Source organism: Macaca fascicularis, chromosome 10 (assembly GCF_037993035.2).
Source record: "Macaca fascicularis isolate 582-1 chromosome 10, T2T-MFA8v1.1".
Taxonomy (NCBI): Eukaryota; Metazoa; Chordata; class Mammalia; order Primates; family Cercopithecidae; genus Macaca; species Macaca fascicularis.
The window spans coordinates 89,333,429-89,358,683 of NC_088384.1; the positions used below are offsets into that span (position 1 = coordinate 89,333,429).

At 50.2% G+C, this 25,255-nt stretch overlaps 1 protein-coding gene across 3 annotated transcripts in view; it reads left to right on the top strand.

The window, feature by feature from the left end:
* BPIFB1 (BPI fold containing family B member 1) overlaps positions 1-18,365 on the top strand; it is a 35,754-nt gene extending 17,389 nt beyond the window's left edge. For all 3 annotated transcript variants that reach the window (XM_045362758.3, XM_015457931.4, XM_074003235.1), the window contains 11 exons: positions 318-399; positions 5,876-5,939; positions 8,054-8,139; positions 9,424-9,603; positions 10,557-10,610; positions 11,111-11,269; positions 12,165-12,232; positions 13,365-13,410; positions 14,529-14,592; positions 15,435-15,511; positions 18,194-18,365. In XM_045362758.3, the coding sequence (XP_045218693.2) occupies positions 318-399; positions 5,876-5,939; positions 8,054-8,139; positions 9,424-9,603; positions 10,557-10,610; positions 11,111-11,269; positions 12,165-12,232; positions 13,365-13,410; positions 14,529-14,592; positions 15,435-15,511; positions 18,194-18,253 (940 nt within the window). In that variant the 3' untranslated portion in view covers positions 18,254-18,365. The remainder of the gene's footprint in view (positions 1-317; positions 400-5,875; positions 5,940-8,053; positions 8,140-9,423; positions 9,604-10,556; positions 10,611-11,110; positions 11,270-12,164; positions 12,233-13,364; positions 13,411-14,528; positions 14,593-15,434; positions 15,512-18,193) is intronic.
* Positions 18,366-25,255: the final 6,890 nt, after the last annotated feature.

Here is a 25,255-nt window from a genome sequence, read left to right on the forward strand (position 1 = left end):
GGCATGGTGGTGCCCAAAAACATGGCGCCCCCCCTTCCCTTCTTAGCAGGAGGACAGGGAGCAATGCCAGCTCCCATTATCCCAGTACCCAGCATACAGTTCCAATGACAACACCCAGCCGCTGCTTTCTGATAACTCTTTGCTGCTGCCTACACCTGGCTCAGGGGCTACTCCCAGCCCAGCCCCATCTCTGACACGTCCTGTGACCTTGGGCAGGTTCCTTCCTCACCTAGACTCAGCTTCTCCCTCTGTAAAATAGGGGAGGGGGTGATCATCTCTCACCTGCCTAATGTCTCTCATGCTCTCTTCCCTGAAAGGTTCTCCTTCCTGGTGAACACCTTAGCTAAGGAGGTCATGAACCTTCTGGTGCCAGCCCTGCCGAATCTAGTGAAAAACCAGGTGAGTGGAATCAGGGCCTCTCTGGCCTGTGGACATTGCGCCCCTGTAGGGCTTGGGTGGAACTGCAAGCTGGTGCTAATTAACGGGAGTCTCCTTGGGTGGGCTTTGCTGAAAGAATTATCGGGGGCAGGATAGCAAAGAGTCATGGAGTGGGGTGGGCCATTGACCCAGGCAGACAGTTGAGGTCAAGGTCATGGGACTGCTAAAAGTCAGCCAGGAGCCCTTGAACAGTGACGTGCTGATAAATTTTTAATAGTTGTCTCTGGAGGGGTTGTTGAGGGAAGGCAACCCTGATTTGTAGCTTTTGCGGATTTCCCTGGTGGAAATACTCCCTTCGGGGCCAATTTTAGGCGACCAGTGTGATGTCACTGAACAGAGTTGGCAAAAGATGTACAATAGCACACGACCGTATATTTCCACTAAACAGATACATAAACATGACCTCAGGAGTAATAGATAGTAGTAAAATACAGCAAAATAATTAGGAAGCAATGCATTTTAAGCTTTATTAAATTTGTTTTAACATAATTTATTTAATTGTGTTTATATATTTAATTTGTAACAATGTCTGGGCTTAGCACCCAGCTCAGAAATTTGTGAAAATTTAACAGTTGGTTCTCAAAAGCTAGTACGAGCTGGCTCTAGCATGGCACAGTCACACATCAATCTGGCTATGGTCTTCAGGGCTGCACCACCCACCAGGTCCTTTTGGATTTTTTTTCTGAGTCAGTAAACACAGGTGATAGTTGCCCCTATTTGTCACAGGTATACTAAAACTTTGTAAATTGAATTCATCCACATTGACCAGTGATTTCCACTGTAAATTCCAAGATGTGATCCTAACAATGGGCCACCCCATCTAGGGTCAAAACACCTTGTCAAATAGCTAATATTTCTTGTAATAAGACTTTTTTGTTTGATTTTTGTTTTTGTTTGTTTGTTCTGAAACAGGCTCTTGCTCTGTTGCCCAGGTGGGAGTCCAGTGGCGCCATCTCAGCTCACTGCAAACTCCGCCTCCTGGGTTCAAGCAATTCTCATGCCTCAGCCTCCCAAGTGGCTGGGATTACAAACGAGCACCACCAGGCATGGCTAATTTTTATATTTTTAGTAAAGACAGCGTTTTCGCCATGTTGGCCAGGCTGGTCTCAAACTCCTGACCTCAGGTGATCAGCCTGCCTCAGCTTCCCAAAGTGCTGGGATTATAGGCATGAGCCACAGTGCCTGGCGACTTTTTTCTTTGAAAAGATGATGCAATAATTAAAAAAAAAATTGGTGAAAAAATATCCATAATCCTTTTACTTTCATCCAGGAGCACTTTGATCTTTTGCAGATTGCCTTCCCACCTCCATCCACATGCACTAGTATTTTTAAGAGGCTGTTCTTGGTGTCAGCCTTTAAATCAGATCTATGTTTTGAAGTCATTATACAATACTTGTAATTATCAAATAGGTACATTGTATTTAATAATTTACAAAAACATTCCAGGAAATCCTTTTTAAAATAATGTGATTTTATTAAGAGTTCTTTAAAATGACAGTAGCAATATTTAAAACAGTATTTTAGGCCAGGGCCAGAGGCTTACGCCTGTAATCTCAGCACTTGGGGAGGTCGAGGCAGAAGGATCACTTGAGCCCAGGAGTTTGAGACTTGCCTGGAAAACATAGAGAAACCCCATCTCTACAAAAAATAAAACATTAGAATAGCTGGGCATGATGGTGTGTCCCTGTGGTCCCAGCTACTCGGGGGGCTGAGGCAGGAGGATCACTTGAGCCTAGGAGGTTGAGGCTGCAGTGAGTCACAATTGTGCCACTGCACTCCAGCCTGGGCAACACAGCAAGACCCTGTCTCAAAAACTAAACAAATAAATAACACAATGCTTTATACAAACAATGTGATTTTATTAAGAGTGCTTTAAAAAAAATGGAGATTTTTATTTTTCTCCAAATTGGTTTCCATGTCCTTACCTTCAAGAAAAATACAGTAAATCATTTAATCTCCATTTTGTGAAATATACATCAACTGTACAATATACGATTACGTTTGTTTCTCTATTAAGCTGGAGTTATGATTTTCAACTTCTGCTTCTGCACTAGCAAAGCTTAAGAGTAGCATGTATAGTCAAAGGAAGATCCATTATTTTAATAGTCGAAATATCTACATATTAAAGAGGCCAGGGAAAAATAGGTGAATAATCAAAAACTAAATAAAACTCAAATAAGATCTTAAAATGTGAATTTCAGAAGCAATGTTGATTCAGCCCAATTCAAGCTACCTTTCTCCAGTACTTTTTTGGAAGAGAATGGGGAGAGACAGAGAGAGAAGAGATAAGAGGGGAGGAAGTGAATATAATGAATTAATGAATTGTGTGATATAATGAATATGATGAACAATGAATATAATGAATTGTGTGATATCAGAGTGCAAGACAATGGCTTGTTAGAGTTAGAATGTTGAGACTCTGACCTGTTAGCAAAGGTACATATCCGTGGAGTTTTTTAAAGGGAATCCAAAAGTGAAAAATTTCATAAAATTGGAATTTTCTTATGTAAGAAAGAAAATTTTGTTTTTTTCTTCGAATAATGTTATTTATCTGTTTTAAGGTAGGAATTTCATAAAGTAGGACCCAGCTGTAAATTTTCTTCCCAGCCTCCAGCAAAACCATATTTTATTTGGCATCACACTTTAATAGTTAAAAATATATTTTCCACTAGAAAAGATGACAAAAACTTAGAATTATACAATGCTCCTTGCACAGTATCTGTCTTTAATGGTGAAAAGCTCAGCAGGAAGAACAGAGTGAGAAAGCCGGCATCCCATTCATCATCAGCAAATCCACTGCACTCACTGGATTTGATATGATGGTCTTAGGAATGTTTTATTTGGCATGAAGAGAAAAGGCACAGTACGTTTGAGAGGTGAGCGTCTGGTAGGAGCTCATTTAGAAAATGTTGAGACCAGACGCAGTGGCTCACATCTGTAATCCCAGCACTTTGGGAGGCCAAGGCCAGTAGATCAACTGAGGTCAGGAATTTGAGACCAGCCTGGCCAACATGGCGAAACCCCATTTCTACTAAAAATACAAAAATTAGCTGGGCACAGTGGTGTGTGCCTGTAATTCCAACTACTTGGGAGGCTGAGGCAGAAGAATCACTTGAACCCAGGAGGCAGAGGTTGCAGTGAGCTGAGATAACGCCACTGCACTCCAGCCTGGGCGACAGAGAGAAACTCTATCTCAAAAAATAATAATAGTAGTTAAAAATAAAAAAATAAAATGGGGATGATGTAATGACTTGCTTTATATAATTGTTAGTATTCCATAAGATGCATGAAAAAAATCTGGCTAGGCTGGTCTTGGTGGCTCACTCCTGTAATCCCAGCACTTTGGGAGGCCAAGGCAGGAGGATCACCTGAGATCAGGAGCTCAAGACCAGCCTGGCCAACATGGTGAAACCCCATCTCTACTAAAAATACAAAAATTAGCTGTACGTGGTGGTGGGCGCCTGTAATCCCAGTTACTCAGGAGGATGGGGCAGGAGAATTGGGGAGGATGAGGCAGGAGAATAGCTTGAACCCAGGAGGTGGAGGTTGCAGTGAGCCGAGATTGCGCCACTGCACTCCAGCCTGGGTGACGGAGTGAGACTCAAAGAAAGGAAGAAAGAAGGAAGGAAAGGAGGAAGGGAGGAAGGGAAGAAGGGAGGGAGGAAAGGAAAGAAGGAAGGAAGGAAGGAAGGAAAGAAGGAAGGAAGGAAGGAAGGAAAGAAAGAAGGGAAGGAAGGAAGGAGAAAGAGGGAAGGAAGGAAAGAAAGAAGGGAAGGAAGGAAAGAAAGAAGGGAAGGAAGGAAGGAAAGGAAGGAAGGAAGGAAGGCAGGAAGGAAGGAAGGAAGGAAGGAAGGAAGGAAGGAAGGAAGGAAGGGAGGGAGGGAGGGAGGGAGGGAGGGAGGGAGGGAAAATGTTGAAATCTTTTTCAGTGTAAATCCATGGATCTCAACCCTGGTTGTACATCAGAGCCATCACAACCTCAGAAGCCTTTAAAAAATACTAATGGCTAGGCCCTACCCCAGATTCGGAAGTAACTGGTCTGGGTGGGTCCTAGTATCCCAGAGGATTCTACTGTGTAGCCAGGGTTGAGACCTGCTGATAAAAATGAAGGATGGGGAATTGTGGGATAAAATGCAGAGGTTCCCCGGGAAACCTTTCCAGTGAGAAACAGGCTCCGCTGGCAGTGCCTGCTGGGAGTCTCTGAGCCAAGAGTCTTCCATTGTCTCTGGGCTCCAGATTGGCAATGCAGCCAGGAGCAGGGAACGGTTATTCATAAGAGTTAACATTTCTCAAATGCATTGTCATTCCTCGAGAGTATTAAGGGGTGGTCAACAAGACAAAAAATGTCCTCAATAATCTTAGAGCACTGCCCTGAAAAGTGAGTCAAATGTTTGACCTTCTCCCTAAGCAGAACAGCTCAGGTCAGCGTTAGGTGAGGTCAGAGTTTCTCAACCTTGGCACTACTGACATTTTGGGCTGGAGAATTCTTTGTCGGGGCTGTCCTGTGCACAGTAGGATGTTTAGCTGCATCCCTGGCCTCCACCCACTAGATGCCAGTAACACCCTCATCCCTTCCAAGTTGTGACAACTAAAAATGTCTCTAGAAATTTTGAAATGTCTCCTTGGGGACAAAATCGCCCCCTGTTGAGGACTGCTGGCAATTTTAGGAAGAGAAGTGCCCGGTGAGCAAAGGGATGTGTTGGGCTAGAAAGCCACAAAGGGCACAAAGAGATTGCCCAGGAGTCTGGTCAGGTCTGCCTTGCTGGCCTCTGTTCTAGAGTTTGACATGTGGAAAGAACTCAGTAGCAACTTGCTGTACGAATAAACAAATTCTCCATTTGACTCTTTTTTTTTTTCTTTTAAAGCAGAGTTTTGCTCTGTCACCCAGGCTGGAGTGCAGTGACGCGATCCCAGCTCACTGCAACCTCCACCTCCCAGGTTCAAGCAATTCTCGTGCTTCAGCCAACCAAGTAGCTGGGATTACAGGAGTGCATCACCATGCCTGGCTTTTTGTATCATTAGTAGAGATGAGGTTTCACCATGTTGGCCAGGCTGGTCTCAAACTCCTGGCCTCAAGCGATCCACCCACCTTGGCCTCCCAAAGTGCTGGGATTACAGGCATGAGCCATTGCACCCGGCCTCCATTTCACTCTCATGGAAAACACAGACTCTTGTGAGCAAGACAAGGAGTCAGAAAGGGAGGGCTTCTGGCAGGCCAAGCTCACCCTGGGCGCAGGGCAAGGGACGAACCACTGTAAAAGGTCCCAGCTGGCCCTGCAGGCTGGGGTGAACGTACGAATGAGTCCTCAACCCATGGATGGAAACTGGCTGGCCGTGGGCACAGCGGGAGGACTCAGGCCAGGTGGGCCGGCACAGGTTCCTGTGGGGCCGCATTCTGGCCCCTCCCTGATGGAACCCCTCGCTTATGCTGTTGCAGCTGTGTCCTGTGATCAAGGCTTCCTTCAATGGCATGTATGCAGACCTCCTGCAGCTGGTGAAAGGTAGGTGCTCTGCTCTCTCTCCCACTTTTTCCTTTACTATGGAGCTGGCCTCCAGACCCTGACTCCACCAAGGGAAGGCCTCCTCAAGCCAGGCCTGAGCTGCCACTCAGGCCCAGCAGCAGGTGAGACAAGCACCAGTTGATCCCTGCCCAAGATGCGCAGACAGAAATTCGCCATGACTAGGACTTCATGAGCTCCTACTATGTGTGCGATTGTCAGGCTAGCGGATGCCCCAAGTTCAATTCCCAGCTCTGCCCCTGACTTGCTCCATGACTTTAGGAAAGCTACTTTACCTCCTCATCCTCGGTTTTCTCATCCATAAAATGGGGCTTAACCATCCCTACATCATAGGATTGTTAGTGAGGAATGAAAGTCCAAAAGAAAGTTCCGGGCACATAGCAGGTGTTCCTCCTGGCACAGAGAAGCGCTTACAAATGCATGCTAAATGGATGGATGGACGGATGGATGGATGGATGGATGGATGGATGGATGGATGGATGGACAGACAGAAGATGCTAAGACTACAAGCATGAGCCATCACACGCAACCCTGGACTAGTTTTTACAGATCCTTTGGAAAACTGCAGCATCAAATAATACTTCTATCCATCTCGTTGCAGTTTTAAATTTTCCCTCCATCCAAAGGGTTTGAGGCATCTAAGAAGTTAAAGCATGGGTTAAAAACTGAGATATCTGGTTTAAAAAATAAAAATCAGAGATGATTCAAAGGGCGAAGATGGAAAGAAGTCATTTCTCCCTCCCCCAGCGTAGCAGATATGGGAGGATACAGGCTCCTGTCCCCACATCAGAACTCTGTCTTGCTCAGGCCCCCAGAGTGGAAACTGGCAGGAAAGAATAAAAGTCTACCGACTGCTGTTTGGGATCAGAAGAGGCTCATTCCAAGGGCGACCAGAGAGGAGAAGGGAGAGGAACGTGCACTGAGCACCACAGGGCATCTGCCATGGGCCACGCCCTCCCGCTGGGTGTTTTGTAGGCACGTCTCACTGACTCCTCAGACAACTCCACGAGGTAGCAGTCATGACCCCGCTTCACTGTGATGAAACAGTCTCCCAGCAATTAAGTCACTGTCCAAGCTCACAAGGCAGTTGGTGATAGGGGAAGACTCGAGTTCCGAGCGGGTGTCATTCAGATTGAGCCGTTACTAGGTGCCGCTTCTATACATGAGGCAGGAATTACTATTCTACCGCCGTTTCTTTCCTTTTTTCTTTTTTAAAAATAATTTTTACAGGAGTCATGCTCATCTTCTCTGTGTCCTTCCGATTTTAGTACATGTGCTGCCCTGGCGGGCACTATACCCTCATTTTAAGACGAGGAAACAGTTTCAGAGGCAAGAAGAGACCAACCAAGGTCGCTGGGGCTCAAACCGAAGTCCAGCTGGCTCCTCCGCTGTCCCGAGGACGGGCCCGGAGCTCTCCCTGGAGCAGGAGGCGGCGGGTCCCTGGCTCCTCCAGCACTCGCTGTCCTCGGCCATACACCGGGTCAGGTGACTCGCCACCGCCACCTGGCGGCCAAGTGGGGAATTCTGACGCGAACACGAGATCTTCGGGGGAGCAGAGGAGCCAGTTGGATTTTGGAGTGGATGTTACCAGGCCTCTGACTTCCAGCCTAAGCTTCCTTGAGATCCAGGTGCTCATAGGGTGTCCAGACCCAGAACCTCCTGCGTGCGGGGACGCGGCTTTTAGTCTGGTAGGGGCGGTGGAGTTACAAACAATAGTTCAGTTTCGTTCCAGTCCGGGACTTTGGCATAAAACCGACTGGGTTCACATGCTCCCGCAGTATGGCTTTAAACAGGTCATTTCACTTTCCTCAGCCTTGGTTTCCGCATCTGTAAAAGGGGGTAATAATAAGACCTACTTCCTAAGCTTATCATGCAGATGAACCAGCTGACATGCAGAGGCCTGGCACTTGGTGGATGCTCGATAAATGTCAGTCAATGTCATCACTGTTTGCATCATATTATCAACATCATTATTACCTGCTCCTCCCTACCTGCCCCCCATGCAACAGTACAGCCCCACCTGGAAGCAGCCCCCCAATTTCCCCCTCCAGTACTGCCCTCCATCCTCACAGAACTTTCTTCTTGTCCCTGAGCAGTGCCCATTTCCCTCAGCACTGACCGTCTGGAGTTTGACCTTCTGTCTCCTGCCATCAAGGGCGACACCATTCAGCTCTACCTGGGGGTGAGTGTCCCACGACCTTGAGGGTGAAGCGGGGACATCACTGCCCTTCTCTGACCACCAGGAGTCAGATAGCATGGGCCTGTATTAGGAGAGAAAATCCTGGTCACCGTTAGGACACGCGGGCTGATCTAGAAAAATCACTGCCGGCTGAATACGTCCCATGCAAGCCATGCTAAGGGAGAAAAGCCACCCAGCAGAGCCCCAAAGCCAAAGAACCTCCACCCGGGAGATCTGCCCTCACCCCCAGTTTCCCCACTCAGGGGCCCGAGTGGGGACACTGGGTCCTCAGCCTTTCTCTCAGGCAAGTCCCTGCCAATCCCCAAACCTCTGACAACCTTGAAACAAAAGCCAAGGACCAAGAAACACAGACCTAAGTTTCTCTCCCAGCTCCGTGACTCCCTGGCTGTGTGACTTTGGGCAAGTTCCTTCACCTCCCTGAGCCTCAGTTTCCTTGTCTGCAAAATGTCAGCAATAATGGCCACTGAGGAGAGGATGAAATGAGACCACACCATGCCTGGCAGACGGGAAGCGCCCAGTAACAGTCAGCTCCCTGTCCCGTGTGGGGCTGCACAGCCATGCTGTGGCTGGATGCCCCGAAGGGCCAGACCATCCTGGTAGCATAAATCCCAGACCAGGTTTGTTTTGTTTTGTTTTTTTGAGACTGAGTCTCACTCTGTCACCCAGGCTGGAGTGCAGTGGTGCCATCACAGCTCACTGCAGCCTTGACCTCCTGGGCTCAAGCAATACTCTCACCTCAGCCTCCTGAGTAGCTGGGACTGTAGGCACTTGCCACCACACCCAGCTAATTTTTTGTGTTTTTTGTAGAGATGGAGTTCCACCATGTTGCCCAGGCTGGTCTCCTACTCCTGGGCTCAAATGATCCTCCCACTTCGGCCTCCCAAAGTGCTAAGATTACAAGCATGAGCCACCACGCCTGGCCCCTGGACTAGTTTCTGTGGATCCTTTGGAAAACCGCAGCATCAAATAGTTTCATCCATTTTGTTGCAGTTTTTAATTTTCCCTCCATCCAAAGGGTTGGAGGTATCTGAGAAGTTGAAGCATGGGAAAAAAACTAAGATGTCTAGTATAAAAAATAAAAGTCAGAGATTATCTGAGGGGCAAAGATGGAGTAGATGTTGCCAGGCACCTGAGTTCCAGGCTAAGCTTCCTGGCAACACATGCAAAAAAAGGAAACAGGCTAAACGGTGTCATTTCCTTCTAGGTTGTTACTCGGTAAGCTGCAGAATTAAAATTCTCAGGCCACTCCCTGCTCTGTCTCCTCAGGCCAAGTTGTTGGACTCACAGGGAAAGGTGACCAAGTGGTTCAATAACTCTGCAGCTTCGCTGGCAGTGCCCTCCCTGGACAACGCCCCATTCAGCTTCATTGTGAGTCAGGATGTGGTGAAAGCTGCAGTGGCTGCTATGCTCCCTCCAGAAGAATTCATAGTCCTGTTGGACTCTGTGGTAAGCCTCAGCACAAGACAGAGAATAGGGCCGCCCAGGCTGCATCATAGGAATTTCCTGCACAGGGTGCCCCTAAGCAGGAATCCCCCATCAGGCTCAGTTTAAATCCTTCCAGTAATGGAGAGCTCACTCCCTTCCCTAACAGACCCTGCCTCTGACATAGCTCTAAACCGAAAATCCTCCCTGTAACATCCAGCCCGTCATGGTTCTGCCCTCTGGAATCTGATGCACCTGTTTCCTCTACCAAACAACAGTCATGTGGAATCAAAAGGCATCTGAGATACGCAGTAGTCCAGGGCTGATAAATACATCTCAGATAGTGAGTAGTCCAGGGATGGCGACTGTGCCACTGCTCACCACTATGGCACTCATGACAGACATCACTAATCGATCAGGGCTATTCTTCCTACTGAGTCTGGATGCTGACACAACCTTGGAATCCTTATTAACAGGGCACAGCAGATAACCACCACCAGTCAACTAGGTTGTGCCACCTCCTCCTGGGTGACTGATGGGGAAATTGAGGTCCAGAGGGGGAAAGGGTTGGTCCAATGTTATGGGAGGATAGCAGGACTTCAGAGCAGCTGACAGACAACTGATAACCCAGCTCTTGGGGGACTGGGATGGCGGGAAATAGGGAGTGTCACCAACTAGCCCATTCATGGTTGTAGTGATAATGAAATCACCTCTCTATGTCCTCTGAGATCAGCAAGCTGCCTGCAGCCCCACAGCCATCACCAGCCCACAGTAGAAGTCAAGCCCAGCAGGACCCCGTGCCCCACAGAAGCTGACCTAGGGGCTGTTTTTCCACCAATGACAGACACATGGCTTGGGTCACTGGGCCCACCCAGCTTTTCTGGGGTCCTGGGAAACCTTCCTCCCAGCAGTGGGGTGCAGGAGATGTGCCTCCCTGTGCCCTCCAGCTGACCTTCTCTGGCTCCTCTCACCCTCAGCTTCCTGAGATAGCCCGTCGGCTGAAGTCAAGCATCAGACTGATCAATGAAAAGGTTGGTGCGTTTGCCATCCACAGCTTGATGGGTGTTTGCTGTGGTCTGGACACAGGCCTCTGGGGAGGAGAATCTGGTGGGACTAGCATTTCATTCCAACACTGGGACGCTCAAACCGCATCCCTGTCCGCACAGAGATTTCAGTCTAGCAGGCCAGTTTGACCTGAAGCAAATCATCACACAGATAGTGTTTCCATGACAGGTGCAGTAACACAGGACAGGTTCTAGGGGCCATGAGAACACTCTGGGCCCCTGACATAGTCTGGGACACCAGGGAGGGCTCCCTGAAGGGAAGGGTATTCCAGACAGAGGGAACAGGAGACCAAAGGCTGCCAGGTAGGGAGAACAACACAACATTCAAGGATCTGCAAGAAGGACAGAGTGGCTGGAGCACGAGAGGGAGCAGGGAGCCCACGAAGGCAGGCAGGGCCAGGCCACACAGGGCCTGTGGGCCGTGGTGGGCACTTGGGAGGCCACCTGTGGCTCTGATCTCCTTCCAGGCTGCAGATAAGCTGGGATCTACCCAGATCGTGAAGATCCTAACTCAGGACACTCCCGAGTTTTTCATGGACCAAGGCCACGCCAGGGTGGCCCAGCTGATCGTGCTGGAAGTGTTTGCCTCCAGTGAAGCCCTCCGCCCTTTGTTCACCCTGGGCATCGTGAGTTCAGCTGTCTGCCATGTTGGCAGCAGCCAGGGGGACCCTTCTGTCCACTTTTCCTGTTCACCCTCCTGCTTTGTTAAACATTGCCACCACTCTCATCACTCAGCAGGGACAGGGGAAAGGGAGCTCTGAACCAAGAGCCAGGAGCTTTGTGGGCCCAATTCTAACCCTGTGACTTTACTAGTCAGGGATCTCTGGGCAGAAACTCAACTCATATGCATAAAAGGAATTGTATTAGCTCCTGTAACTAAAAAGTCTCGATGCTCTTGGCTTCAGGAATAGCTGGACCCAGGTGCTCAAACAATATCCTCTTCATTCCCCTCTCTTCCACCTAGCAGCCCTGTTTTCCTCTGTGCTGCCTTCCCTCAGGCAAGCTATTCCCTCACGGAAGTGCCCAGGCTGCATTAGGCTCCTATCCTTTCAGCTTGGCAGTCCTAGCAGGAAGAATCTATCTTTCCAATAGTTCCAGCATCTCAGGGCTGACTCCCATCGAATGAGCCTGAGTCAGTTGCCCATTCTTGAGCCAATCAGTGTGTCCAGAAAAAATGGAATACGAAAACTTCCTGAGCTGGGCCACCTACACACTAGGGTAAGGGAGTGCAGGCTCCATGCATAGTGGCTGCTGTCGTCATCATCATCATCATCATCATCATCATCATCATCATTATCATTCCCTACAGCAAGCCTAGATTGTCATCTGTGAAATGGGGCGTGGGTACAAGTACTATCTCATTTAACAGATGAGGAAAGTGAGGCCCAGAAAGGTCAAACCCTTTGCCGAGGTCACAGAGCCAGGAACTGAGATTCAGATCCCAGAGCCTCCCGGCATAACCCCTAACTCCACACTCGGATCCTATTAAGAGCCATGGGGCCTGATCTTCTCTTGTTGCAGGAAGCCAGCTCGGAAGCTCAGTTTTACACCAAAGGTGACGAGCTTATACTCAACTTGAATAACATCAGGTAAACACACAAATCATCGTGAAGATTCTGCTGATGGAAATGAGTCCTGCCCAGTAACCATGGGTTTCTTTAAACACTGACTGTGTGGCTGTCAGGTGAAGGCAGCTCCAGGGCGGGCAGGGAGGTCCCTCCTGGATGCTCCTGCTGACAAGGACTGCGTGTGAGGGAATGGGGAGGAAAATGAGGCAGGCTTTGCAGCAGCCACAGCACAGGCAAACCCTGGCCGCGGGCAGCCCACTCTGAACACCTCCCAGGCTGTGGCAGTGACAGTCACCCGGAACGGAAGTGCAGGGCTCCAGCTGCCTCCTGCACCCCGCCTGTTCTCCCACCTCACCACTTCCCTGTGACCCCAGAGTGAGTGCAGGGACTGCCAGCTGGAGCCTCTGGGGACAAGTCAGGCCCAGGGCTGTTTTGATCAGCCCACACAGGGCTGGACTGTTTAATATAAATGAGTTGTGAACATATCAAATCAGACTATCTGGCTGCCCTGTGCCCACAATCCTACATAGCAACAAACTGTGGAGCCAGGAATTGGGGCGCCCTTTGAAGGGGTTTGGGCTTCCTTGTCCACCACAGCCTTGACTCCTGAGGTTGATTTTTTTTTTTTTTTTTTTGAGACGGAGTCTCGCTCTGTCGCCCAGGCTGGAGTGCAGTGGCGTGATCTCGGCTCACTGCAACCTCCGCCTCCCAGGTTCACGCCATTCTCCTGCCTCAGCCTCCCAAGTAGCTGGGACTACAGGCGCCCGCCGCCACGCCTGGCTAATTTTTTGCATTTTTAGTAGAGACGGGGTTTCACCGTGTTAGCCAGGATGGTCTCCATCTCCTGACCTCGTGATCCACCCGCCTCGGCCTCCCAGAGTGCTGGGATTACAGGCGTGAGCCACCGCGCCCGGACCCTCAGGTTGATTTTTCTGCTTATTGGACTGCTATTTGTTTTCTGTGCCTCCCCCATGCCCCCCACCCCACCTCTGCCGTTAGAATGCAAGCTCCACAAGGCAAGGACTTTATGTGGTTCACTAGAGCCCGCACTGTGCCTGGCACACAACAGGTGCTCAGTAAATCGCCGTTGAATGAGTGGATGGTGAATGAGTGGGACTCCAGGGGCCGCTCTCACAGGCATTTTCCATTGCAGTTCTGATCGGATCCAGCTGATGAACTCTGGGATTGGCTGGTTCCAAGTAAGTGTTAACAGGTGGTGCCTGAGGGCACAGGGGATGGCCTGGAACGGTCCACTCTCAAAAGAGATATTGCCCAGGACTTGCTTCAAATAAGGTCCCCACAGAAGCACCAGGGGGTGCTGGTCAGTCTCCACCAAAGTCCAACTTCCTGGCTCGAGTTTTCTGTTTTACAGTTCTCTGTTTACAGAGAACCCATTGTGTGTCAGACACAGCTGAGAACACACACATGCACACACAAATACACTCACAGATACACACTTTCTTTCAGTGAAGTTTTGATCCTGAATTAGAACACAAGTGCCCTTGACTCACAGTCTCATTCTGCGTACACAGACACGCCTCAGTGCCCTAGACAGCCCCTGCCTGCTGGGAGTTAGACCAAACCGGAGACCTCAGTCCAGCGTGTGTTCTCTGGTTTTTATGACTTGTTTTTCACTGTTTTTGACTTTTTTTTTTTTTTTTTTTGAGATGGAGTCTCACTCTATCGCCCAGGCTGGAGTGCAGTGGCTCACTGCAACCTCCACCTCCTGGGTTCAAGCAATTCTCCTGCCTCAGCCTCCCAAGCAGCTGCGACTACAGGTGTCCACCACCACGCCCGGCTATTTTTTTGTATTTTTAGTAGAGACGGGATTTCACTGTGTTAGTCAGGATGGTCTCGATCTCCTAACCTCATGATCCGCCCACCTTGGCCTCCCAAAGTGTTGGGATTACAGGCGTGAGCCACCGTGCCTGGCAACTAGTATTTTAAAATAGGGAGAGTTCCACATGCAAATCAGGACTTCAGGCTTCCCTCCAGAAGTCAGAAGCTCAGGCAATGCAGGGCAAAATTCCCTCAGGGCAAATTTGGCTGCAACAGAGTGGTAGGGCCCTGAGGATGGCGCATCCTCCAATGCACCCCAATCCCCTCATCTACCAGGCCCCAGGGGCAGCTGAGTTCGTGCCCACCCCAGCCCATCTGGTCCCTAGGAGCTCCCACAGCTCTGATCAGCAGGGGACCTGGAATTCCTACATCTCCACCAGCCGCCTTCACCCGTGGGGAGGAGCCATACCCACGCAGAATGAGGGGGGGGACTTCGGATTCTCAGCCAGGGTGACAGTCCCCCTTCTCTCTCTCACAGCCTGACGTTCTGAAAAACATCATCACTGAGATCATCCTCTCCGTTCTGCTGCCAAACCAGAATGGTGCGTACCTCTGCCATCTGTGCCCCCTCTCTCCCCAGGGCCTGGCTTTACTTCCCCTGCCCTCATCTCCATGAATGGGGCCCTTTTCATTCATCTCCCAGCCATCCCTCAGAGCCTGCTTCAAAAGCCACCTCCTCCCAAGAATCTTCTCAGCCCAATTCCTTTGCTAGTGCCAGAGGCTGGGCTTGTAAAGATGAACCATGCAGTGGGCCAGCCTTGCAGGGCTGGAAGGAGACAGAAGTGTAAGCAGACAATGCAATGAGAGAGGTGAAAGAGACAACTGGAGGTGCCTCAGCAGACCCTGTTCCCCGTCTTGCTAGTGCCTGGCCTTGGTCAAGCTGCACGATCCTTCTGAGCCTCAGTTTCTCCATCTGTAAAATGGGGACACAGAAGTACCTTCTTCAGAGGCACAAATCAGGAGGTGTCTGGCACAGTCAGTGCCCAACACTCTAATTCAGCCCCAGGTTGAATGAGGGGGGGGGAAGAGTTTGTAACCTATACCAGCTCCATCTTTTTAATTTCTTTATTTTATTAGACTGGAAAATCTCAAAGTATAGAAACCTCTGCTGGCGATAATGGGAGCCCCTGATGGTTCTTGAGCAAGAGTGTAAGAGAATGAGAGGATTGCATTTTGTGAGGAGCCAGAAGCCAGTGCCAGAGGCAAAGGGAGGGTAGATGAGGCTGGGTCGATGCTGGGGCCAGAGAACACGCGAACAGAGGCATAGAGGGCTGTCTGATCAGGCCTGCCAGGCTGGGGCTTCCCTTCAGGAACCCTGAGCCTGCCCCTGGCTGCCCAGTCTCACCCCAGGCCCATCAGTTTCTGACCATGTTTGTTATTTCAGGCAAATTAAGATCTGGGGTCCCAGTGTCAGTGGTGAAGGCCTTGGGATTCAAGGCAGCTGAGTCCTCACTGACCAAGGTGAGTGGGTGTGGGCCTAAACATCATGCCCCAGGGAGGGCACAGCCACTGAGAGCCCTGTCTGGCAGGTGGGGCCTGTACTCCAATCCCAACCTGCAGGTGACCCTGGGCAAGTCATTTCCCCTCTCAGGGCCTCACCTCCTCATCTGCAAGTGAGAAGGTTGGCTGTGCTGAGGATGGGACCCTCCTAGCCTGCGGTCAGTATACTTTTTCCACCTCCTTGTCATTCATTCATTCAGTAAATATTTTTCGAGGGTCTTCCATACACAAGGCATGCCTCTGAGTGCTTGAGGCCACTGAAATGAACAATTGGAAAACACTCCCATCTTTTTCAAGCCTACCTTCTAGCAGAAGAGGCAGATACGTAAGTCTAAAGATATGACATCAGGCTGAGTGGAGGAAGGCTGAGAAGAAAAATAAAGCAGGTTCAGGAGGAGAGAGTGATGTCAGGCGAGGGGTGCTGTTTCAGATGGGGTGGTCAGGGAGGGCCTCTCTGAGGAGGTGACATTTGAGCCAATGCCTGAGGAGGTGAAGGGTGAGCCCTGTGGGTAGCTGGGAGAAGTGTCCTGTCAGAAAGACAGGGTATTAGGCCGTTCTCGCACTGCTATAAGGAAATACCGGAGGCCAGGCTCAGTGGCTCATGCCTGTAATTCCAGCACTTCGGGAGGCCAAGGTGGGTGGATCGCCTGAGGTCAAGCGTTAGAGACCAGCCTGGCCAACATGGGGAAACCCAGTCTCTACTAAAAATACAAAAATTAGCTGGGCATGATGGCAGGCACCTGTAATCCCAGCTACTTGGGAGGCTGAGGCAGGAGAGTTGCTTGAACCCAGGAGGCAGAGGTTGCAGTGAGCTGAGATCATGCCATTGCACACCAGCCTGGGCAACGAGAGGGAAACTCCATCTCAAAAAAAAAAAGAAAAGAAAGGAAATACCTGAGACTGGGTAATTCATAAAGAAAAGAGGTTTAATTGGCTCACAGTTCTGCAGGCTGTACAGGAAGCATGATGCTGGCATCTGCTCAGCTTCTGGGGAGGCCTCAGGAAACTTGCAATCACGGCGGAAGGCGAAGGGCAAGCACGCACATCACATGGCCCAAGCAGGAGTAAAGGGTGGGAGGCGCTACACACTTTTAAACAACCAGATCTCACGAGAACACACTCACCATCACAAGAACAGCACCAAGGGGATGGCCCTAAACCATTCACGAGAAACCAGCCCCATGATCCAGTCAGCTTAGGCCCCACCTCCAACATCAGGTGCCACAGTTCTACATGAGATATGGGCAGGGACACAGATCCAAACCATATCAGACGTCAAGTGCAAAGGCCTTGAGGTAGGGATTGTTGGTGTTCTAGGAAAGATGAGGAAGGAGGCCCAGGATCTGAGGCAGCATCCAGGGCAGGTACCTCATAGGCCTGAGATGCACTTGCACACACATACACATACACACACACGCACACCTTTACACACCTATACACATACACACACACACACCCCCCTTTACACACCTATACACATACACACACACACGTACACATTACACATACACACACACCTTTATACACCTATACACATACATACACACATACACACATATACACTGCACACATACACACACATACACATACAAACACACACCTTTATACACCTATACACATACATACACACATACACACATATACACTGCACACATACACACACATACACATACAAACACACACCTTTATATACCTATACACATACATACACACATACACACACCTTTATACACCTATACACGTACATACACACACACATATACACTGCACACATACACATATGCATACACATATACACACATACACATATACACACATACACACACCACACATATACTACACACATACACATATACACACACATACACATACACACCACACACACACACACTACACACGCATACACACACACACACACACACCATGTGGCCAGATGGTCTCAGCTCAAGACGGGGATCATGTCCATCTTGTCCATGCCTCTGTCCCCAGTGCTTGGCATGGCCTGGCACACAGTAGGTGTTCAATAAATGCTTGGTGAGCAAATGACTCTCCATGGCATCTGCTGGTGGGGAAAGGAACTATGGCAGTGTCACCCTCGCTCCCAAATACTATCCTGGAAAAGAACAGCCCACAGTCACTGTGTGCCAGGCTCTGGGGCATCTCTCCCCCGCTAGAGTAGAGCTGAAACTCCAGGAAGGCAGGAGTTTCTGTCTCCTTTGTCCTCCGTTGTGGTCAGTGGCTGCACACAGTAGGTGTGTAGTAAATGCCTGCTAACTGAGATGGGCACCTTACTGTCATTAGGTCATGCAGAGGAGGGGCCCAAAGCAGGGGGTGATCAAGGCAGGTGATGAGTGCAAATCCCACTTCTGCCACCTACTGAGTGCGTGACTTTGGAAAGGGGATTGCCACCTTCAAGTCTCAGTGCCCCCATCTGCAAAATGGAGATGACATGAGGACCCAGTGTGGCATTAATGTTCACACACAGACCCTCCACCCTTGACCTTTCCAAGAATTCTGTATTTGTGGGTTCAGGGTCATGGTCCCCCAGTGACAGCTGTCACCTTACGGAGGACAAAACCAGCATAAACCACAAGGCAAGAGGTTAAAGAAGCCTGTTTTCTGACTTTTCCCCTCCAATTCCAGGATGGCCTTGTGCTTACCCCAGCCTCCTTGTGGAAACCCAGCTCTACTGTCTCCCAGTGAAGACTTGGATGGCGGCCATCAGGGAAGGCTGGGTCCCAGCTGGGAGTGTGGGTGTGAGCTCTACAGACCATCCCACTCTGCAATCAATAAACACTTGCCTGTGATGCCTGCAGTCTGGAGTCTTTTTGTCCTGGCACAGGAGTCATTTTGCCCCCGGCAGGCTTAGGGACTGGATAGCTGAGCCACACCTGGGTCATATTCAGGCACATCTGAGCCAATCTGGGTGATGTCTGAGCTGTCTGGACCACATCGGGCCACATGTGGATGATGTCCACGGTCTTGACCACCTCCCCGTGCTTCAGGAATCAGAAAGCCAGCTATTCCCACCTGCCTTCATGTCAGCCTCAAGACCATCTTCAGTGGGATGTCTTTTAGGGTAGGGAACATATATTTTGTTTATCTTGGCAGTGTGGTGGACAGAGGACTCTGATCAATGTGGATCTGGGGGCAGATGAACTAGGCTTGGAGCTCTGGCCTGGCCTCTTAATGCTTCTTTGACTCTGGGATGTAGTTTCCCCTCTGTGGGCCTCAGTTTCCTTCTCCGTAAAATGGGAATAGTCATTGTCCCCACCTTGGAGGGCTTTGGTGAGGAGTAAATTTTGAGAGAACAGTTCCAGGTACATGGTAGGTACTCAGTTAATGTCGTCTGTGGGTGATGTCATCACTGCTGTTGCCTGGCCTCTGGAGTGTTCAGCCTTATCACCAAAGCGCCATCCTGCTCAGACAGTGGGTGACCGCCTTGTCTTTCTGGCCTCCCTGATGTCAGGATGCTTGGGACAGACAATAGGGCCCGTGTTCTCCAGACCTCAGGCCTGCCCAGTACCCAGAGCCCTTCAGTTACACGAGGGGCCTCGTAGGAAGGGATGGGGTAGGCATGCCAGGAAAATGATTGCTCATCATGAGAGCACAAACAGGCATAAGAACAGTTCACAGCCCGGAAGGGCAGCCAGGGAAATCGGACAGGCCAAGAGGGACACAGAAGGGCCAGGCCACAATCTTGCACAAGGTGCTTACGCCATTGTCAGTGACCACTTACCCAACAGCTGCCGAGTGCCAGGGCTGTGTGGAAGCTCCCCACCCATCCCAGCTCCCAGCCACACTTTGGGTAGGATTTTGTTCCCCACACATCACATTCCATTATTTTTCTAAATCATATTAAATCTGCATTTGAACTCCAACTCGCAAAGAAGGTAAGAAAGTCTATCTCCATCTTACCCAGGGTCGGTCTCTTCTGGCTCCCTGGGGTCATAGAAGGATCTACTGGAGGCTTCCAGGGAGCCTGGAGGGTGGGGCAGCCCCTCTCGGCTGGGTTCCACCTGGTCCCGATGAAGGGATCCCTGTCCCAGCCCACATGACCCTGTCAGAGGCAAGCAACTCCTCCACCCTAGCCAAGCGGGGCAGAGGCATCCTTCTCCAAAAGAGCCCTAGACGTGTATCCTCCAGGTCCCACCACCCACATCCTCTGGGGCTTCCTAGGGGTCGGCGGATAAATAACCCTGGCTTCCTCACCCTTTGGGGCAGGGAATAACTCTAGGGCACCTGCTATAGACGGGCTCCCAGCTCCCCAGCGAGACTGGGCCCCAGTTGCCCATGCTGGTAACCAGCTTGCTGACAGTTTTTTTTGTTTGTTTTTTGTTTTTGTTTTTGAGACAAGATCTTGCTCTGTTGCCCAGGCTGGAGTGCAGTGACACAATCTCAATTTACTGCAGCCTCAAACTCCTGGATTCAAGTTATCCTCCCACCTCAACCTTCCAAGTAGCTTGAATTATAGGCGTGCACCACCATGCCCAGCCCGATGTGCTCTTTGTAGGTTGCCTCGCCTCTCCGCCTCACTTCCCCACTCCCCTACCAGTGTTCCCTGGGGTCATCTCCCAAATCAACTCCCTGCACTCCAATCCTGTTCTCAGGGTCTGCTTCTGGTGAACCTGAACCAAGACAGCCATTTGCTCCATGCAGGCACTATTCAAAGGATCTTCCAGACCTCCGCTCACGCCACCACCCTCCATGAACTGCTGAGGCTCCCCCAGTCCGGCAACTCCATGACTCCAGTGCCTTGCTGGGCTGTGGGAGGAAAACTCCCATTTCCTGCTGTCTTACCAGCGGCAGCAAAGAGAAAACACCAAGAGCTCTCATTCAATCATCGTGCCTTGCAGGAATTAGTACTGTGTTTGTCTTACAGATGGGAGATGAAGTAGCAAACAGCTGGTGACGTGATGGGGCTGGGGCGGGAACCCAGGCCTCACGCACTTTGCCCTGAGCCTCCCACCTGAATCCACAGCATGTTTAGATCCAGTTTTCTTTCTTTCTTTTCTTTTTCTCTTTCTTTCTTTCTTTTCTTTCTTTCTTTTCTTTTCTTTCTTTCTTTCTTTCTTACCCCTTCCTTCCTTCCTTCCTTCTTTCCTTTCTTTCTTTTTTTTTTTTTTTCCTTTTAGACAGGGTCTCACTCTGTTGCCCAGGCTAGAGTACAGTGGTGCAATCCCTGCTCACTGCAACCTCCGCCTTCCCGGGCTCAAGCAATTCTCCTGCTTCAGCCTCCCAAGTAGCTGGGATTACAGGCATGCGCCACCATGCCCAGCTGATTTTTGTGTTATTAGTAGAGATGAAGTTTTACAATGTGGGCCCGACTGGTCCCAAACTCCTGACCTCAAGTGATCTGCCCTCCTCGGCCTCCCAAAGTGCTGGGATTACAGGCGTGAGCCACCACACCTGCTCCTAGTTTTCTTATTCCTCAAAATAACGGTAACAAGTAGCAGGCTCTGCTCCCAGCACAGTGTTATCCACTTCCTGTGGGATGAACATTCCCCTTTTACAGATCAATAAACTGAGGCTCAGAGAGAGGCAGTAACAATGTCTTGCCCATCTCCATGTCCTGCCTAGGGCTTCCCTTTTGTGGAAGACACCCCCACGAAACCTCGCATCTCTGTAGAGATTAGTCAATGAGGTAAGCATATGGAGGCCATGGGGCTCCAGTCTTTTACATTTAGAGACCGGATTTGGGAAGGAAAGAAGACCTCAGTGCCTCCACTAACATCCTGCTCCTTCCTGGTGACTCAGGTGAGCAATTAACCCCAGAGCCTTTCTCTGCCCTCGGCAGAAGGAATACAGCCCTTCACAATAATGTTGAGACCAAGTTTGCAGAAATGAAGGGGACCTGTTAACTCTTACAGCATCTTGTAACACAAAAAATCTGAGATTCTCAAATGAGAATATCCCATCTAATCTATGTTGCCAAATCATATTAGGTTGATGCAGCAACCTAATACTAACACTAGTCATTTGCTTTTGACGTTAGCCAAAATGGGAACTTCAGAGCTGTCATTGACTTTGTGCTTTCTGCATAGGTGCTGTCTTCTAGAACCAGCCCTTCAGGCTGGGAGCGGCAGCTCATGCCTGTAATCCCAGCACTTTGGGAGGCTGAGGCGGGCAGATCATGAAGTCAAGAGATTGAGACCAGCCTGGCCAACATAGTGAAACCCCATCTCTATTAAAAATACAAAACTTAGCCGAACGTGGCAGCATGCGCCTGTAGTCCCAGCTACTCGGGAGGCTGAGGCAGGAGAATCACTTGAACCCGGGAGGCAGAGGTTGCAGTGAGCCGAGATCGTGCCACTACACTCCAGCCTGGGCAACAGAGCAAGACTCCATCTCAAAAAAAAGAAAAAAAGAAAAAAGAAAAAAAGAACTCACTCTTCCACAGTCAGCCTCTCTGCCCCAGGTCTCCAGCCAAAGAACACAGTGTAACACCTGCTCTGTCCATGCCTCTGAGTTGTGAAAGGGAAAGACATTAACCCCAGGAGGAAACCCTATGAAAAATCTAAAAGCCACCTAGAGACGAGTCACACCTGCCATTGGGGTGACCACACTAGACAGCAGTGAATGAAGCTGTCGATGCTGACGCGGCCAGCTGTGCACACTCACAGCGGGGACGCCAGGATTCCCACATCAAAAGACACTGGCACAGCAGTTTGGTTGGGAGCGAGGTCTCCGAGTCTGGGAGCTGCATGGCATAGTGACACCAAATTTCTCTGTCACTGAGTGGTCGGACCCCTCTCTGGGCCCTGATTTCAAATCCCGTCTTTATCATGGACATGCTGTGTGACCCAGAGCAAAGTATTTAACTTCTCTGAGTCTCAGTTTTCTCATCTATAAAACGCAAGTTAAAAGAAGTAACTTTTTGAACCCTTCCTATATACTAGGCCCTGTACTGACATCTACATGAGTTGCCTCAACGAACCTTCACCATACCCAAAAGACATAAACGGATCTATCATTCCCATGTTACAGACATGAAAAGTGAGGCTCAGAAGAGAAAGCCACTTGCCCACAGTCACACAGCTCCTGACTGAAGGTGGCGGTTTGAACCCAGGCCTGTCTGGCTGCAGAGGCCATGCCATCGGTGACCACATTATAGCAAAAACCGACGGCATGGACAACATAGAAAAGGCATAGGTCCTGAGACTTGGCAGAGCTTGAAAGTAATTTTAAAATTTAAAAAAAAAATTAAAAAGACTATAGAGAATGGCCACCAGAAAGTAGACCCCAGAGCCTCCCTGCCTGGCCCCTGCCACCTGCCTGCTCTCCTCCCTCTGCCCTACCCCCACACAATCACTCCCTTGGGCTCTGTGACTGCCATACCCTATACTAGGAGCCCCCTCAGGGCCCCTCCTGAGAGCTGGGGACCTTGCCAGGGCTCCACAGGTCCAATGACGTTCCAAAGGGAAATGACCCCTCCTCAAAGCCACAGGGCCCCACCCACCTCCTCCCTAAAGCCTGTTGGTCCAGGGCTCAGGGCCTGCCCCTCAAGCCTCAATTTTGGCCAGAAGCCCCTTGCCACCCAGTGCCGAGAGGACCTCTCCCTCCACTGAAGAGCTCCTCTGAGCCGCAAGCCGGGCCAGGGGGCTGGACTTCCTGCCCAGGCTTCCGAGCTCAGGTTAAAAGAGTTGTCTTTCTGGGAAGCTGGAGACAGAGGCCAGGGAGAGACTCCAGATAGTCCCATTCTTGGAGAGTAAGGCCAAGGGGCTCAACAGGGCATTTCTCAAATATTTCTTGAGCACCTATAATAATCTTGTGAGGTGGCACATAGATGTTTAGCACCAGGCGAACCTGGGCCGGAATGCCGGCTCTGCCGCTCACTACCTGTGTCACCTTGGGTAAGTTACTTCTCTATTCTGAGCCTCAGTTTCATCATCTGTATCTTAGGCCTCATTTTTTTTTTTTTTTTTTTTTTTTTTTTTTTTTTTTTTTTTTTTTTTAGACGGAGTCTTGCTCTGTAGCCCGGGCTGGAGTGCAGTGGCCGGATCTCAGCTCACTGCAAGCTCCGCCTCCCGGGTTTACGCCATTCTCCTGCCTCAGCCTCCGGAGTAGCTGGGACTACAGGCGCCCGCCACCTCGCCCGGCTAGTTTTTTTTTTGTATTTTTAGTAGAGACGGGGTTTCACGGTGTTAGCCAGGATGGTCTCGATCTCCTGACCTCGTGATCCGCCCGTCTCGGCCTCCCAAAGTGCTGGGATTACAGGCTTGAGCCACCGCGCCCGGCCCTTAGGCCTCATATCAATGATCTCAGACCATTGGGGCGAGGATTCAATGATGCGATGAGGCTTGTACAGCTCTCAGCATGGTGCGTGGCACATAGTATGGACTCCAGAAGAAGTCAGGGCTGGTATGGCTGGCTCAACCCAGGAGGTGGAGAGGGTGGAAAGATGAGTGTGCTGGGCTGAGAGTAACGGGGGAGAGAGACCTGACTTGAGTGAACTGATAGAGAAAAGTGTCTGCCATGGAGACTGACTAAGTGCTGGTTGGATGAATAGTGGATGCATTTGACATCAGCCTGGAAGAGCTAATGCCACAAGCACAAATTTCGCAGGCCAATACAAAGCACAGTTTGTATATGCAAACAAACGCAAAACCATTCTCTTTCTGTTATCCGATTTGGTCACTGTTTTGAACTCCTGTGCCACCAAGTAGCAAAAAACTGGATATTCAAGGCAATGCCAGGATATTCTAAGGCACTCCAGAGTAGGCTTAGCCACTTTGGGGGTCTCCTTGCCTTGCTCAAGGGCAGCATCTATCCTCTGGGAGGCTTCTTCATGGGCGTGGCATGGGGGGCAATGGTAGTTCCTCTGCGGGCCCTGACATCTGCCTTAGAGATGTCTGCATCTCGGCTGGTCCCTGCCTTGCAGTTCCAGAGGCTTCGTTTCCTAGTGGAATGCTCCTGCCCACCCAGAGAGCCACCCAGACAGCCCCTGCCTGCGATTCTGGGGTTCCAGCTATGCCCTTTTGGACACTTGGCAGAGCTGAGGTTCTGCTGCTAGGAACTGGTATAAATGCAGTGTCTGGAATATTTCCCTGCTAGCTGGTAAAGATCTGTAGCTTTAAACCCCCCAGATGCCTACCCCTACCACCCCTCTGACACCTCCCCCAGGACCCCTATCCCATAGCATCCTCAAGATCCAGAAGCCTCCAGTGTTAAAAAGGAGTGCTAGGCTACGAGGAGTGACTCAAACCTGTAATCACGGCGCTTTGGGAGGCCAAGGCAGGAGGATCTCTTGAGTCTAAGAGTTCGAGACCAAACTGGGCAACATGGTAAAATGTCGCCTCTGCTAAAAATAAAAAAAAATTAGCTGTGCATAGTGGCACGCTCCTGTAGTCTCAGCTACTTGGGAGGTTGAGGCAGGAGGATTCCTTGAGTCTGGGAAGTCAAGGCTGCAGTGAGCCAAGATTGTGCCACTACACTCCAGCCTGGCTGACAAGGCGAGACCCTGTCTCAAAAAAAAGGGGGAAGTGTAGGCCGGGCGCGGTGGTTCAAGCCTGTAATCCGAGCACTTTGGGAGGCCGAGACGGGTGGATCACAAGGTCAGGAGATCGAGACCATCCTGGCTAACATGATGAAACGCCGTCTCTACTAAAAATACAAAAAACTAGCCGGGCGAGGTGGCGGGTGCCTGTAGTCCCAGCTACTCCGGAGGCTGAGGCAGGAGAATGGCGTGAACCCGGGAGGCGGAGC